The sequence below is a fragment of the Podarcis gaigeae genome, assembly GCF_964106915.1.
Source record: "Podarcis gaigeae genome assembly, chromosome: 10".
Lineage (NCBI taxonomy): Eukaryota > Metazoa > Chordata > Lepidosauria > Squamata > Lacertidae > Podarcis > Podarcis gaigeae.
The window spans coordinates 8415954-8433706 of record NC_139686.1 but is presented as its reverse complement, the minus strand read 5'-3'; the positions used below and the strand labels follow the sequence as shown (position 1 = coordinate 8433706).

The window sequence follows — 17753 nt, the reverse complement described above, 5'->3', positions numbered from 1 at the left end:
TGTCCTGCTAGGTTGACAGAGCACTTTAATCCACTTTAATTGCATAAGCCTAAATGCCCTGTCATTCTGGAGGGTGACTGTTTTATCTCTTCGTATTTCTAAATCGAAGCTGCAACAGCTGCTTCGCTGCTCCTCCCATGAGCTGAGGGCTGAGTCATTCCAAGAGTCTGGAGAGAGATTTCCAGCCATTAAGGAACATTAAGCCACGGATCACCCCCAGTTGCCAGGTGACAGGTTCATTTACAATAACCAAGATGGCCAAAACTCACAGCAGCCCTGTTCTAAAAGGCAGTTCAGCATTTTTAGTGTTCTTTAGGAAGCATTTTGAGAGCCACTGTGAAGGGATGCGTGAGTGGGGACTCACGGTTCTCCATTGATGGGCTGACAACCTGGCACAAGCCATCTCTCTTCTTGTACAGTGGTACCTCTGGTTACGTACTTAATTCGTTCTGGAGGTCCATTCTTAACCTGAAACTGTGCTTAACCTGAAGCACCACTTTAGCTAATGGGGCCTCTTGCTGCCGCTGCACCATCAGAGCACAATTTCTGTTCTCATCCTGAAGGAAAGTTCTTAACCCGAGGTAATATTTCTGGGTTAGCGGAGTCTGTAACCTGAAGCGTCTGTAACCCGAGGTACCACTGTACTAGAATGTCCGTGGTCCCCAGAAACATTTCAAATTTAATAAGCAAGGGCGCATATTCAAGATACAGTGGGACCTTGTGTTAAGTACTTAATTCGTTCTGGAGGTCCGTTCTTAACCTGAAACTGTTCTTAACCTGAAGCACCACTTTAGCTAATGGGGCCTCCTGCTGCCGCTGCGCCGCCGGAGCATGATTTCTGTTCTCATCCTGAAGCAAAGTTCTTAACCCGAGGTACTATTTCCGGGATAGCGGAGTCTGTAACCTGAAGCGTATGTAACCTGAAGCGTATGTAACCCGAGGTACCACTGTATCTGAATTGTGACTCTGTGTTTATATACTCTTTGCTAGAGCATAAGAATGCAAGAGGAGTTCTAATGGGTTCTGACCAGTGGACCATACTGCTCTCAGAACGGTCAACCAGATGTCTATGGGAAGCCACTGAGAAGCACCTCATCACAACATCCCTCTGTCCTGTGATTTGGGAGTCACTGAGAGGACTTTGGGTTTTTGTAAATAACATTTCAGATCAGGGAGGGGGGAAAGCTTGCTGAGAGGACAAGAACATATTACAATTTGTACTTGTTTTAACTGCTCTGATGTTTTAAGCGATGGAACCTTGCGATGTGTTTTAATGCACGCTTTATTGTGTATTGAATTTTATCGCTCTGTGACCGTAATACATTAATATGACTACCACAAAAAGCAAAGCAATGAACATTGCACCAGCAATGTATACTATATCTGCAGTATTGAAAATCTACCCTCTCTCTGTTTGGCATCTTGTTCCTGGCCAGTTCAGATGCTGTTATTGCACATATAAAAATAGGATGTTTTCTGCATCACTTCACACCTGGTTCCATTGAACCGCATTTGGTATTTTACTGCCCATTCACCCAGTTTGGAGAGATCAGTTTCGGGCTCCTTCATTCAGTTATATATATATATAATTTCCAACAGTCATTTAACATAACTTCTTATCTTATACTATATTTTAGACTTCCGTCAACAACCTCTGAAGATTTTCTGTTCTTTATCACTTATTCTGCATTTCATAATTTCTCTATTACTTTTAACTATCATTAACTAATAATTCTCTTCATAGTCTTCCTTGCAATATTTCATATAATCCTCCTTACAGAACTTCTTGCACTCCTACTAGCGTAATCTGCTTATTACAATTGCTTTTCAAATAGTTCAAATATTTACTCCAGTCTTCTAAGAATCTCTGGTTTCCAGTCCTTCCTGTTAATTTATCTAATTCTGCATAGTCCATTAATTTCATTTGCCTTTCTTCTTTCATCGGTAATTCTTCTTGCTTCCATCTTTTTGCCAATAGTATCCATGCTGCCGTTACTGCATATAAAAACAACTTACATTCTCGGATGTCCTGCTCCTCCATTCAGTTTTAACCACCCCGAAAAATCTTTTATCACCAGCAAACTTGGCCATGTGGCCTTTCATCCCTAATACTACCGTGAATAAAGAAGTTAAAAAGCTTTTGGAACGGATGTCCAAAAAGGAGACTCGCTTTGCGAAAGACTTAGCCTGACGCTGGAGATCCGCCACTCCTTCAAAGGCAGCTAAACCAGATTGTTGTTCAACGCCTTTATAAATGACTTGAATTGAAGGGGTTTGCAGATGACAACAAACTGGGAGTGGTAGCTAATGAGACATAAGACAGGACTGGGATTCAATATGACCGTAACAGATTGGAGAATTAGGTCCAAACTAACACAATGAATGGGACGCGGGTGGCGCTGTGGGTTAAACCACAGAGCCTAGGACTTGCTGATCAGAAGGTCGGCAGTTCGAATCCCTGAGACGGGGTGAGCTCCCGTTGCTTGGTCCCTGCTCCTGCCAACCTAGCAGTTCAAAAGCACGTCAAAGTGCAAGTAGATAAATAGGTACCACTCTGGCAGGAAGGTAAACTGCGTTTCCGTATACTGCTCTGGTTTGCCAGAAGCGGCTTAGTCATGCTGGCCACGTGACCCGGAAGCTGTACGCTGGCTCCCTCGGCCCATAAAGTGAGATGAGCGCCGCAACCCCAGAGTCGGCCATGACTGGACCTAATGGTCAGGGGTCCCTTTACTAACACAATGAATTGGGACAAATGTCAGGTTCTGCACTTAGGCAGGAAGAACCAGATGCGCCAATATAAAATGGGGAACACCTGGCTTGCCAATAGAACATGTGAAAAGGATATTGGGGTCTTAGTAGCTAAACATGAGTCAACAGGGTGATGCAGCAGCGAGAAAGCTAATGCTATTCTAGGCTGCATCAACAGAAATATAGTGTCCCGATCGAGGGAAGTCAAAGTACCACTCTTAAAAGAGTCTGTGTACTGGTCCAGTAAACGCTTCCGCTGCGCAACCAGCAACAGTTCTCTTTGCAGAGCATTAATTAAGTCCAGTGCAGAGATTCTTGTTGCAGTACAAGCTTCAGAGTCTCAGCAGCAAAGAAATAACGACATAGGGAAGCCTGTCTTTCCAAAGACAGGTTTATTGCAGACAGATAACAGAAACACCTCCGGAGCTTTCAGACATTTTTGCTTCACGCCCCGCAGGCAGAGAAAACAAACACTCTTTATATACTGAGCAACTTAACAACTTAACGAGCTTGACTACTTAAAGTCACATGACATTGCTAACTTGCCAGCGTCTTAGGTTTCACACCCTAACAACTCTATTCTGCCTTGGTCAGACCCCATCTGGTGTACTGTGTTCAATTCCAGGCGCCATGATTTAAGAATGATATTGACAAGCTGGAACATGTGCAGAGGAGGGCGACCAAGATGATCAAGGGCCTGGAAACCAAGCCTTATGAGGAAGAGGGGACAAGCCTGTTTTCTCCTACTCTGGAGCATAGGACCCAAATCAATGGATTCAAGTTACAATAAAGGAGATTCTGACTCGACCCTGGAAATCGCCTTCTCAATCCAGCCCGCCGACGGTCTGGGAATCAGCGTGTTTTTATATGAGTAGAATGTGTGCTTTTATTTAAAATGCATCTCTGAGTTATGTGTGGGGCGTAGAAGAAGAAGAAGAGGAGTTTGGATTTGATACCCCGCTTTATCACTACCAGAAGGAGTCTCAAAGCAGCTAACATTCTCCTTTCCCTTCCTCTCCCACAACAAACACTCTGTGAGGTGAGGGAGGCTGAGAGACCTCAGAGAAGTGTGACTGGCCCAAGGTCACCCAGCAGCTGCATGTGGAGGAGCGGAGACGCGAACCCAGTTCACCAGATTACGAGTCCACCGCTCTTAACCACTACACCACACTGGCTCTCAAAGGAATTCGTTCATCCCCCCCTTTAAAATATAGTCTGCCCCCCCCACAAGGTCTGAGGGACAGTGGACCGGCCCCCTGCTGAAAAAGTTTGCTGACCCCTGAGATAGATGGTCACCTGTTTTGCTTGGACTAGATGACCCTTGGGGTCTTTTCCAATTCTATGAGCTGATAGCTTCTAAGAGCCACAGGTGAGCGATGAGAGTGCAGGATGGTGACCAAAGGTGGACAAACTACCTCAGAAGGAGCATGATTTGCTAATGCCCTATCGCCCCGAAGGTCCTATATGAATGAAAGTAATCACAACCGTGTATTAATGCATTGTCAATAATTAGACACTTAAATCTTCAGTAAGTTAAATATATTTACAAACTGGAAAAACTCCTAGGTCAGCGGTTATTGCGGAACCGAAATCAAAAGCCCCAATGAACTCTTAATGACGCATCATAATTTTTAAGTCCTTCACTTCCTTGGCTTCGATCCTAGACTGAATGGGTCAGTCAGAATGGTTACCAAATTAAGTAGGAACAGGAAAAAAGGAGCTATAAAAGGCATATGAGGACCTGGAATTATTCTTATTTCCTTCAAGCCAAAGAACAGCAAGAAAAAAATGTAGGGGGAAAAACATCTGTATTTCACAGACTGAGGTTAAGTCAGGGAGGGAGTAGGACTGAGGTCATTTTGGGTATTTGGGAAATGGGGCTATTTGCATAGCTGTCAACTTTTCCCTTTTCTTGCAAGGAATCCTATTCGGAATAAGGGAATTTCCCTTAAAAAAAGGGAAAAGTTGACAGCTATGGCTATTTGATGGTAATAAGACTGGATGGGAACAGGGGGAATAAATGGGGAATGAATTCTTATGATTGGGGGGAGGGTTTAGTCTGGATGATGCCCTGGGTCCCTTCCAAACCTGCAATCATGTATCTGTGAGGTATCTATTGGAGAAGGCTTGCCAAACCCATTGAACCAGATCCTACGTCCAGAAGGGAAACTGCAACTTGCTGCTAAGCTAGGTAACCTCATCTGCATCTTTAAGAATAGCCTCTGTGTGCAATGTGCATCATGTGTGTGTATGTTGTGTATCATGTGTGTATGTTGGAGTGATGCTGGAAGTCGGAGACACAAAGACTTGTCTGCTCTGTGCTGGGCCCAAGGCTGTGATTTGGCTGCTTCTCTGAAAACCTAACAGAGAAGCAAGATCTGTTGGGGTGTTAATTCTGCAAGTCCCTGCATCCTATGCTCAGGTTATATGTGTGTGTGTGTGTGTGTGTGTTTGTAAATCCACGTATCCTAGCGAAGCCACAGTTTCTGCTGATGTTCATTCCAAGGAAACTGAACCCTGGGTAAGGTGCTTGGAACCTGAAGAGTCTCTCCCTGCTCAGAGATGGGTTGATGTGCAATAATATTTGGAGGGAAAGGTAGATTATGGAAGACACGAGTTCTTGTTGCTGATACATGCCACCGATGTGCTTCGTGCTTTGCAGTGTGAGCAAAAATATAGGGTCCAGCCCTGTAGAGTGAGGAGTGGGGTACCTTAAGCCCTAGAGGGGTCACAAGTCCATCATTAACTAATGTTTTCTTCTGGATTGTTTTATTCGATCATTGAATTTAGGTTGTGAACCTAATAATAATAATAATAATAACAGCAATATTTATTGTTGTTGTAGTTGTTGTAGTTTAGTTGTTTAGTTGTGTCCAACTCTTCGTAACCCTATGGACCAGAGCACGCCAGGTACTCCTGTGCCCTCCATCTTTCCCAACATCAGGGTCTTTTCCAGGGAGTCTTCTCTTCTCATGAGGTGGCCAAAGTATTGGAGCCTCAGCTTCACGCTCTGTCCTTCCAGTGAGCACTCAGGGCTGATTTCCTTCAGAATGGAGAGGTCTGGTCTTTTTGCAGTCCATGGGACTCTCAAGAGTCTCCTCCAGCACCAGAATTCAAAAGCATCAATTCTTTGGCGATCAGCCTTCTTTATGTTCCAGCTCTCACTTCCATACATCACTACTGGGAAAACCATAGCTTTAACTATACGGACCTTTGTCGGCAAGGTGATGTCTCTGCTTTTTAAGATGCTGTCTAGGTTTGTCATTGCTTTTCTCCCAAGAAGCAGGCGTCTTTTAATTTCGTGGCTGCTGTCACCATCAGCAGTGATCATGGAGCCCAGGAAAGTAAAAACTCTCACTGCTTCCATTTCTTCCCCTTCTATTTGCCAGGAGGTGATGGAACCAGTGGCCATGATCTTCGTTTTTTTGATGTTGAGCTTCAGACCATATTTTGCGCTCTCCTCTTTCACCCTCATTAAAAGGTTCACTGCATGCAAATAATAATACTAATAATTAAAAAAAAATGCCCTGCTAACCACCCGACGGCTGTCTGACCCCAGAAACACCGAGTACGGGCAGAAACCGAGCAACACTCCTGGCAGATGTGCAAACACGTTAGCAGCTGGAGGCAAGCGGCAAAGTGCGCGGCGGCCCCTTTAAGAGCGGCGTCGTCGCTCCGTCACTCTCTTCCCCCCTCCCCTCGCTTCGATCCCTCTCGGTCCTTCTAAACTTCCTACGGCCAGCGCAGCCTACGCTTGCGAGCGTACGCTTCCGGTTCCCAAGCGAACACCTCCCGTCCCCGCTTCTGTGTTGCGTGGCCCAGCCACTCAGAACGCCGCTTGGGCTAACGCGTCATTCCCCACTCGCATTCATTCTCCGGCCTCCCCCTTGCCTCGAACGGAATCCGGAAGTGTGCACGCGCGTGTTATGTGCGCGCGCGCTCTCGCCCGCCCGCGTTGCGTGCCTGCGCGTTTCACCTTACCTCTAGGGCGCCTCCCTCTCCTGTTTCCCCGTCGCTGCTGCTACGGACGACAAGATGGCGGCGGCGGCGGCGGCGGGCCCAGGCTTCGGCCCGGCGGGCGCCCTGGAGAGCCGCGTCCTGGCCTACACCCTGCACCGCTGGAGCAGCTTCTCCTCCACCTACCTGCCCGAGTGAGTCTCCGCCGCGACCGGCTTGGCGGAGGCCAGAAGGGCCTGGCCGAGGGAGGGTCGCTTGGGGCTGCGGGGCCTCCCTCCTTCCCTGTGGTACTTATGGGGGAGAAGGCGGAGGAAGGGGGCGCCCCATTTAAGAGGGGCTCCGGGGAAGGAGGGAGAAAGCTGGAGGGGGGGGGGAGTCTTTCTGTGGGGTGGTGGGTCTTTGTGGAGGTTGGTCTTGAGTAGGCGTGGGGGGGATTCGGAGTTTTTTTGGGGGGGTGGCTTTCGGAGTTGTTCCTGAGGGGGAGTTCACATGGGGGGGTTAGTCATGGGGTTGTTTTTGAAGTGGGGGTGGTCTTCAGAGTTCTTCTTGGGGTGGGGGTCTTTGAAGGGGTGTTTTTTTGGGGGGAGTTCATATTGGGGGGGTTCGTGATGGGAGTTGTTTTGGGGTCTTTGATGGTCTTCAGAGTTGTGGGGGGCCTTTGAGATTGTTCTTGGGGTGGTCGTCTTTGAGGAGGTGTTCTTGGAGTTCACATTGGGGGGGGTCGTCATGGGAGTGTTCTTGGGGTCTTTGAGGGGGTGGTCTTCAGAGTTATTCTTGGGGGGTTGGCTTTTTGGGGGGGCAGGCGGCCTTCGGAGTTGTTCTTCGGGTGGTCGTCTTTGAAGGGGTGTTCTTGGGGAAGTTCATATTGGGGGGGGTTCGTCATGGGAGTTGTTTTTGGGGGTCTTTGAGCGGGTTGTCTTCAGAGTTGTTTTTGGGATGGGGTGGTCTTGGAGGGGGTTTGTGGAAGGGGGGCTTCAGAATTGTTGGGGTGGTCGTCTTTGGGGTGTTATTGTGGGAGTTCACATTGGGGGAGGGGCCAGTCCTGGGAGTTGTTTTTGGGGGGGCGGTGGTCGGGTAGACTTGGGGGTTCGTTTTGGAAGGGTTCGTCTTGGGATGGGGTGACATTTGGGCTTCTTTTTGTGGTGATCTTGGGGTGGGGATTTTTAACAGGGTGGTCTTGGGGGTTCTTGGAGTTGGCGGGATCTGGAAGGAGTTGGTCTTGGGGCTGGTCTTGGTTAGGAAGGAAAAGGCTGATCCCTGCTGCAACAGGATGCAGAGTTGGGTCTCTGTGTGGTTAGGAAGCCTAAAGGTTGTCATTATGAAGGGGGCAATATGGTAGGGTGTGTTGGGTTTTGTTGTTGTTGGAGTGGGGGTCACATGGGGGCAGACATGGATGAGAGTACCTATGGGACCTCTGAGTGCTTGCTGAGCATAGCTGTCAATGCTTCCCTTTTTTAAAAGGGAAATTCCCTTATTTGGAATAGGATTCCTTGCAAGAAAAGGGAAAATTGACAGCTATGTTGCTGGGTCTTGAGGGAGCTACAGAGTGAAGAGCCAAGGGAGAGGGGTGTTATAGGGGCCTTGGGGTGGGGTGGGGTAAGCCACCCACCTTTTCTTTCCCTTTTGTTATAGGAACATAGAAAGAGGCTAGGCTTACACCAAGTAGGAGCATTGGTCTGCCCACCTCCGTGCTGTGTGCACAGACTAGCAGAGTCTAGCCAGGGTTTTAGGCCAGGAGTCTTTTCTGGGAGTCTGAGAGATGCCAGAGATTGAAGCTGGGATCTTAGTATGTGAAAGTCCCACCAAAAAGTAGAGTGTGTGTCACAGGGGCATGATTTGGAAAGGGCTTTGTTGTAGACAAGAAGAAGAGGAGTTTGGATTTGATATCCCGCTTTATCACTACCCGAAGGAGTCTCAAAGCGGCTAACATTCTCCTTTCCCTTCCTCCCCCACAACAAACACTCTGTGAGGTGAGTGAGGCTGAGAGACTTCAGAGAAGTGTGACTGGCCCAAGGTCACCCAGCAGCTGCAGGTGGAGGAGCGGGGAAGCGAACCCGGTTCACCAGATTACGAGTCTACCGCTCTTAACCACTACACCACACTGGCACAACACCCAGATTATGGAACACCTTGACCTGTGAAGTGTGGTTGGCCCCCTTCCTCACTTTTTTCTGCAGGTTATTGAAGACCTCCTTATTCTGGAAGTTTTTGACAATGGCCTTATTTTATCAGATAGGGTTTTTTTTTAATGCCATGGTTGAACAAGGCAGCTGCTGACCTTGCTCCTTTATTCTGTAACAGTTTGATATTCTGTGAAATTGTAATGTTATATATGGCTCCAGCTATCCTGCGTGGTAGTTTTACACCAGAAGTGAAAGATAGAAATGTTTATTAAAACAAACAAAATTGGGAAAATTGAGGGGCTTAGGCAAGTAATTCAAGCACTTGAAAAAGCTCCCTTGCAGGTCTGCAATTAGAGTTGAGGCATCAGGTGGGTGGGTTTCATTAATGCCCCCCCCTCCATTTTTCTAGCACTGGTGGAAGCTGTGTTTGGTTCTGGTTTCATGAGTCTCTTAAGAAAGGCATGGCTAAAGGTGGAAAGGAAGTGAGCTGGGCATGTGGTCTGTCACCAGAATCCCCTTGTGACGTTTTGTTTTTACCTGCCGTTTAATGGGGCCTGTAAACCCTAGTAATGGGAAAACAACCTGCAAATCTTGTGCATTTGATGGAGTGAGCTTCCATGATCCAGGCCACGCAGTTGAAGATCTAACAGTTGTGTTGCCTTTTAAAGTACCACAGAGCCATTGATGACTCTGTGTATTTGTCTCCTCCCTACAGCAGATCTAATATGTGTGTACCTCTGAAATGTGTACATTGAAAACTGGCAAATGGGGTAGTGCAGTATTGTGCTGGGGAGGTGAGAATGTTGGTAACCTTGGTTCCTGGTACTGCATGAAGGAGATGCAAGGAGCAGTGAAGATGTTGGAAACCACAGGAGGAAACAGTGTCCTTGTGCTTGAATCCTGCTTGCTGGTTTCCCACAGGTACACAGTGAGAACAGGATGCTGGACTAGCTGGCCAGTGTCCTGGTCCAGCAGGGTCTTATGTACTTAGGGCAAAATAAAGCAGAGTGTTTTGAGTAGGCTATTAAGGAGAAAGGAGCAAGGGATGCAATGTGGAGAGCTGCAGCAGAGATATGGAAAGACAGGTATAGTAGGGATTGGTTGATGTGCCATGTGAGAGGAAATTTTGATTATGTGTGGGCTGATTTATGCAGACACAGGATGTGGCAGAGTAGGACAGTAGACCTAATTAGTGGTTGTGGTGTGGGGAGTAGTGATATGGTAATACAGGGAGCAGAGGGAATGAAAAATGAAAGCATGGTTTGCAGGAGCAAATGGGCTGTCCTTGGAGGTCCCAATTGCTGCTGCAGAAATTTCACCTTGTTGCTAGAATACCTGTGAAGTGTATCACAGATGCACCATCTCCTTTGTATGAAATCTGTTTTGAATTTCTGCAAACATCCATTCTCTAAATATTTCTAATTGCTTTGCAAAATATTGTCTCGTGTCTTAGTTATGGCCAGTATGACAGGTCTTGCTAGATCATTTGCAGGTTCAATTTGCTAGTCTGCCTTGAAGGGCATGTTGTTTCACTTCCAAGTTGACAGGGACCATGAAATTAGATGCTTGATGAAAGCACAGGCTTCTCAACCCTATGTTTCCTTTGTAAGAGAAATGGGGGGGGGGCATTTTTTTAGGGGAACCTTGGTGGTGATGGTGGGAGAAGGTCGTTTAATCCTTCCCCTGCTGACTCTGCCTACAAATGCCAATCCAGGATGTTTTAAAATCAAGCTGGATTCTGAAAACAATTGATTCCAGATTGTGGGGATGGGTGGACTGACCTTTCAAGAAGGGGGGCATTTGCAGGGGACTGCTGATGGACGCAGGTGGGGTTAAACTCCCCTCCCTTCCTCTTGTTCCCCACAAGGCATTCCCCTCACCCACCTTTTGCATTATAATCAAACTTGGATTTGCTGATATCATTTGCTTGGATCAACTTTCACTCTGAGCAGATGCTTTGGAAGTGAGGAGAGGCAGGTGGGTCGGAAGTGAGGCAGGAGTGAGGCGTACAAGACAGAACCAGAGTTACCTGGTGTGTAGAGTTAAAGCAGGGGTCAGCAACCTAAGGCCCATGGGCTGGAAGCGGCCCGTGGAGGTAGTTTGACCGGCCCATGAGCCGCCCATGAACCAAATTGCCCGCTTGTGCACAGTGCTAAGCCAGCACAGTGTAGCACAGGGACTTGCTTCCACAGTGCTGGAAATTGTGTCAACGCAGAGGCCGAAAATGTGCACACGATCCAGCCCACGGAGGGATCTCCGCGGGACCGATCTGGCCCAGGCAAGACAAACCTTGCTGACCCCTGAGTTAAAGCCTGATGAGGGACATTATAGAGTTATGAGTAAAATGAAAATAATTGAAAGCTGATGAGAATTCAAGAGGTCAGGCAGGCTAGGTATGGAGTAGGAGAAATGAAAGGCTATTTGATGGTAGGGTAAATTTGTTTTGCTGCAGCAAAATTGGAAAAGTGATTGGTAAGGTTAGAGTCAACAATAAGAAATGTTTAAATTTTCTGGTGCCAGTTACCCTAGTTTGTGTAGGATTTCCCCCCTACACAATTTAGGGTAATTAGCATCAGAAAAATAACGGTTTTAATCATATTTCCCCCCCCCCCCCATGCCCTAGAGAGTGATCTAATTTGGCATGTTTATTTTACTTGTATTTCCTAAACAAAGCTAAAAACTTGGAAGCAGCCAAACTTGCCTAATGTTTTTAGTGTCCATTCATCATTTTTAGTGAACTTATGAAATGGAAAGGTTTTCATGAAAAAATAAAGGACTGGGAATTTTTCCATCCTAGGCCACTGCTTAAAGCAAGTGGGTTGGTGAACGGAATGCTGAGGGAAGAAATATAGATATAACATATGTGTAACCCCTGGAGTCTGTTCCCAACTGAAATGAAATCTGTAATATAGCTGTGCGAAAAGGTACTGGTTTTCAGAAGAGGACCAGAATGGATGCCTGTGACGCTGAGGCTCTGGGTAAATGGGGAACGAAGTTATCTAGTACTTTGACTTGTGCATGTAGCCTTTGCATGACTGCTGCGGCTTCTGCATGATTAGTTTACATTACAACATAAGGGTATTAGCATCCACTCTCATTGTCTCTCTTAAAGCTGTTCAACCAAAGCAGGTGGTGAAAAAGGGGGCTTTTAACATTAATTAGAGCTTGATTCTCTCTTTAATATTTGTAGACATACTTTGGTGCTTGGGGAAGAGTGATGATTGTGTCCTTTTTACCACTCATCTCTGCATGAGTGTTTGCGCATGAGCGAGAGAATGCAGAACTAGATTCCTGTGACATTAGTTCACCTTTCACTTTTGGACTCTGAAGTGAACTTGGACTTGCATGCCTGTGTGCTGCAAGTGTTTTCTTACTCGATGTTTACTGTTGTAAGTGAACTCTGGACTCCATGTGTATGGGATTGTGTCTTAGACAAAAGATGCCTTGAACTGGGAAGCTATTATTATTTTTTTTTGCTCACTTGCATGAAGGGAAGAGTGGTGGCGCTGAGTGCATGGTCAGAACTTTTATTCATATCTTGGCTTGTGCCTGTTTGTGGCCACTCTCTTTTTCTATCCAGACTCATGTTGCATGACCGTGCATTTAGCACTAGCTTTTCAGGCCTTGCTCTTTAAAAAAAGAAACTGTTGTCCTATTTAATGTCATTGTACAGTTACTGAGCCTCAGTCCTTTTCACCATCAATCTTTTATCAGCTGTGACGTTCAAGTTTCTGGAAGGTTATTGACAAATGCACAGTTGCATGGAGTAGGCTATGAGATACCCAGTGGAATGCAGTAATGATCTCCCTTTGAGAGTGGTGGTTTGGGACGCAGCTCAAACAAACAATGCAAGTAAAAACAAGGTGTCTTGTTGCTTAGGCTGCAGAAAAATATTAGCTCTCAAATGGCAAATGCAAAGTGCTAACAATACGAGGGGGAGGCAGAATTTTGAAATGGACATGTAGGAACAGGAGATGGTGTGGTTCAGAGATGTCATTTAACTCTGCCGGTGCTTGGAGCTCACACAGAGTTAATGCAGTTCCCCAGGGACGCGTTTTGTTGGGAAATTTTGCAGATATTGCATCTACGTTATCCTTGTGGCCTTGCACCAATATGTTTGGGTTTGGTGACGCTCTGGAGGCTTCCTAATAATATGTTGAGGTACAGTTTGTACAGATTGTATTGGTTATCTCAAAGGGAATTGCTGCTGTACTGAGAGCCATGTAAAAGCTAAACCTGCTAGTACGGGTGACCGCCGTGGTCCACATTTAGTCTTTTACAGTTCTCACATGAGCCATATTCTGCCCCCATAACACTGAGGGACAAGTTTCAAATGTGGCGTTGTCAGCACTCATTGGCTGAGCAAAGTCTTATGGAGCAAATGCAGGCTGCGCAGCTATCCCAGAAGCCAGAACAGCAAGAGGGATTGCTGCTTTCACTGCACAGCGATCCCTCTTGCTGTTCTGGCTTCTGAGATTCAGAATATTTTTTTTCTTGTTTTCCTCCTCCAAAAACTAGTGGTGCGTCTTATAGAGCGAAAAATATGGTAGGTTTCGAGTACAAATACCAGCTTGATCTCTGCACTCTTTTTATTGGAAGAGGAATGTTGCAAAACACACTGATAAGACTTCTGCCTTGAAAATGGATTTTAGAATGAAAACAATGTTTAATTTTTAGCAATTCTTAATTTCTACTTCAGCTTAATATCCTAATTTCAAGGAGACCTGGGAAGGTGTTAAGCACTACTATCTCCTTTGAGCATTGGGAACATCTTGCATGGTGTCAGTCCTAGTTGTACCTTTGTGCTAAATTCCATGGTAATGGAGTTGGAGTACTGGCATTATAGATGGGTTTGGCAGCCAAAGAACAGTTAGTTTGTTTCAGTGGTGTGGAGTGGAATATTTTTCCATTGCTTAATTTTTCTGCAGAAGATGTTAAGTTTCATGAGTGCATTGGTAACAAAGAATAGATTCCAGTCGCAAATAAATGTTACGTTGCATAAGCTTTTCAGGTCCAAAGGTTTTTAGCTTTGTTTATCAATTACAAGTAAAATAAACATGCTAAATTAGACCGCTCACTAGGGCATGAGAATTTTACAAAGCAAATTATGCTAATTTGCATAGGATAATTTCCCAGAAAATTTTCCAGTTCAAAATTTTCCAGACTTGAAACACCAGAGGAGGGAATATTTCAGTAAGAACTATCAAAATTGCTAGTGGAGGAACAACTGCTGTTTCTTGGCAAGCTGAATCACAGAGGTGCTTTGTTTCAGATGCATATTTGCTTTGTTTTACTTTTTCCATCTTGTATTTTTCAGCAGTGTAATCAGAAATTGCAAAACTTGAAATTATCAAGTCTTGTGTTGTCCTTTTAAATCTGTGGACAGGTTTCTGAAGGCTGTCATTTGGGGGCTGGTTCACTGAATACTTCTCCCTGCAATTTACCACCCTGTAATTTCTTGTCATTTACCCCCACACATTTGGCATGGAGAAACAAATAAGCACTAAAATGAGATAAATATTTGGTTTTGCCCATGACAATATCTCGGTCAGTGCCATGGAAGCTCAGAAACTGTCTATTTGTTTAGCTAGCACATTCCCCACTTTTCTAAATGGGACACAGGGTAGTATATTTATCCTTGCAAAAATGATGCAAGGTTGAGGTAGATTAGGCTGAGAGAGCACTTTGGGCAAGTCACTGCACATAGAGCTTCATCACAGGAGTGAGAATATGAACGGAGGCTTCTCTGATCCAAGCATCTGTACACCTTTGTACAGGAAGGGCTTTTCCTTGGCACTTCTTTCTGGGAGTTCCCAACACAGCATTCTGTGTTCCTCACTGTAATCTTTGTAAATACTGTATGTCGCCAGTAAAAGGTAGAAGGAATTGGGGCGGGGGGGACGGACGGACGGACCAGGGACCGGACCAAGGGGGAATTAACAAAACTTGCAGAAATGTAATGTGAAAGAGAACATCAGTACATTTTGTGAGCTCTTCCCTTTTTTTGCAGGGTATTTTTCATTTTACTATTTGTACAAAGACAGCAGAAGAATCCATAATATAGCACACAGCAAAAAATTGTGTGGGACTGGCTACGGCTGTTGCCCCTTAGCTGATCAGTGTAGGTTTGCGCAGCCGAGACTGTCTTCTGGAAAACGTTTTGCTTCTGTCAGTTCATACGTAATAATTTTAAGTTACTTATGTTAGACTAGAGAGTTAGATAAAGTGATGAAAGGGTGCATTTTCCTCCTTGTTATAAATGCATCTTGCTTTTTGGTTTTGGACCAAGTTTTTGCTCCGTGCACCTGAGCAAATCAAGAACTAAGGCAGCAGTTTCCCACCTTTCTGGACCTGGGACCTACCTCCAATCCGTACCAGCATTTGAGAACCCATTTCTCAATTTTTGGCTGTTTATTTGTATGGTGGTAGTGGTGGTGTTGTGACCCATCTTGGATTAGATTGTAGCCTGCTAGTGATTCCTGATCTGTCAGTTGAAGTCCAGTGCTGTAGGGTATTCTAGCAAGGTTGGCCTAAGACCAGAGCCCACAGAAAGTAGATATTGCATAATATCACAGCAAGAATACAGCAGCTGCTAGTTGATCTCTCAAAATGTCACAGAGTGTCTGGCAGTAAGGCTGTGTTGCTTTTGCTAGAACATGAGATGATGACTCTCTGCCAGGAGCTATGAGACAGGGAAATACCAATTGCAAACCTGGCCTTACCTGAGTTGAAGTGTTGACTTTGATTGCTGTTTTCAGCCATGCTCCAAAAAACCCACCCTTTTTCTTTTTCTTGTAACTGAAAGTAACCCAGGTGCCATTATTTATTACTAATAACTAAAGTGCTGTGTCATTGGCATATATAATAAATGTACAAAATTAAAATAAGCATATAGGAGCTGAGGGAGAAAAAAGTTTTCTTGAAAATTGTAGGCTTCCTAACATACAGCTGTTGGTGTCACCATGTAAATGAGGACGATTTATTTTTTCGGTCCTTGTTATGTATGGAAGATTTTAATGACTTAATGATTCTAATCAATTATGTCTGAGAACACCATTCAAGATTTTCAAAGGACAAGATTTGTTACTTGAGTGCTTCTTTAGTCAATTCCATTTCTTGTCTCCTTTGCAAACATGCCAGTGTGTTTGAAAAGTAAGAAAATTGCAACGATGCTGTTTTCTTCAGCTGTGCCTTCAGAATAAATGGTGAAAAGCTTATTTTCTAACAATTTAGGGGCCTCACTGATCCCTCCCCCAGTATTAAAAATGAGCACATTTTACAGCTCTCTGCTTGGCACTGGGAGTTGCAGTTGTTCCTGGATCATCTCATGTTTTTCATTTCTTTTAATAAGAATTCTATTTTATCCATGATAAAGCCCTTCAGGTACATTAGACTGGGAGCTATGTAACTTGCCAGGGCCACCCTGTGGTCTTCACGGTTGAGAGATAATTTGAATATTCTTACTAGGAGGGCTGCAGACTTTTCTTTTTTAAAAATGAGTTCTTGGTCCTGCCTATGGTCACCATTTGAGGCCTTCATGGACGTCATGTTGATGACCTTGGCCTGCATTCAGGAAAAACAAATCAGGTTCAGGGCCAAGTAGAGATATGAGCTCCTGAGCCACAGCCTTTCAGCTTACCACCTGCAATTTCTTGGACCACAGTTTGAGAATCTTTTTCATATGCTGCTTCTGCTATGGCCATCTTCATTGCATACAGATAAAACTCATTAAGACCCCAAAAACATAACTTTATGTACTAAAAAGCATTCTTACAATTAAGAGTGCGGGATTTTTTGGGAAAATGACTGAAGGGTGTGTGGATCTTTTTGAAGGAGATGCATTACTACCTAGAAGGGTACACGCTGATATTTTAGCAATTTGAAGTCTCTGGCTCCCATGCGGATACCAGAATTAAGGCAGACTATAAAATGCCCCATAAAACAAATAGCAGTGATTTGAGCATCACGAAAGTACTGCATAAGAAGGCTTAAGAGCCAATTGAACATTGTTTGGCTTTTTAAAAATAAGATGATGTCTGTGTTGTGCTAATTTAGAGCTCTGTTGCGGATGCAAATGCCAGGCCTAAACAATTATCTGCGAGAGATGCTTTTATTGGGCATGGATCTTCCTGGAAACCTTGCCTGCTTAGGTTGAGGCAAGACCTGGACGAGAGCTCAAAAGACCTTGCTGCAAACAAGAGAAGCTTCACCCGCTCCTGTTGCTTAGTCTCCGTTTATAGAATACTTGCACAATGCTGTCTTCTAATCTTGGTTGGCTGCCCCTGTATCTGAAGGCCTAGGGTGGGTAGCAATCTGTGTCAAACCTTTTAAAATAATTATACATCTGTGTGTGGTTTTCTCGGACGCGGCGTCTTCATACTTCTGCGTGGCCAGGTGCTTCTCCCTCTTCTATCCCTTTATAGCAATGGTCGGTCTGAGCAATGTACATCTAGCATCGCACAGCATAGAAGCACAGGCTATACTTCCTCATAGGTGGACTTGCGGCTCTTTGTGCTCACTACACAAAGTACTTTACCTCCAGTGTTAGAAACTCAGGCATACAACCTAGGCGCCAAATGGTTCCATAACCAGGGTTATAGTCATCAAAACGGAATGCCTGGTTGCTACTTTTGGGCCAGGTGGCTCAAAGGTCGTGTTTTTAATAGGACTTTTTAGATCCTGAAACTCATTCCGATTGTGCAGATAAAATATACCGGATAGAATTATGCAGGATGTGTTGCTAGTGTAAGAAAACTGTCAAGATCCAAGGATCCCCAGGCATGCACCTCTAGATGGTGGAGAGCTCAGGTGCCATCCTGGCAGCCAGGTATCTTCACTTGGTTCCAAGTGGCTGATAACCAGGTGCAAAATGCTGCTGAATTTTGAATGCTGTTTACCTCCAAGGTGTTCAAACTGGCATGCTTG

The 17753-nt window shown here is 45.1% G+C and overlaps 1 protein-coding gene across 1 annotated transcript in view; it reads left to right on the top strand.

The window, feature by feature from the left end:
• The first annotated feature begins 6653 nt into the window (after nucleotides 1-6653).
• The window catches only part of MKLN1 (muskelin 1), a 100174-nt gene continuing 89074 nt past the window's right edge, over nucleotides 6654-17753 (top strand). The window contains exon 1 of the mRNA XM_083700257.1: nucleotides 6654-6899. Within this exon, the coding sequence (XP_083556383.1) occupies nucleotides 6784-6899 (116 nt within the window). The 5' untranslated portion in view covers nucleotides 6654-6783. The remainder of the gene's footprint in view (nucleotides 6900-17753) is intronic.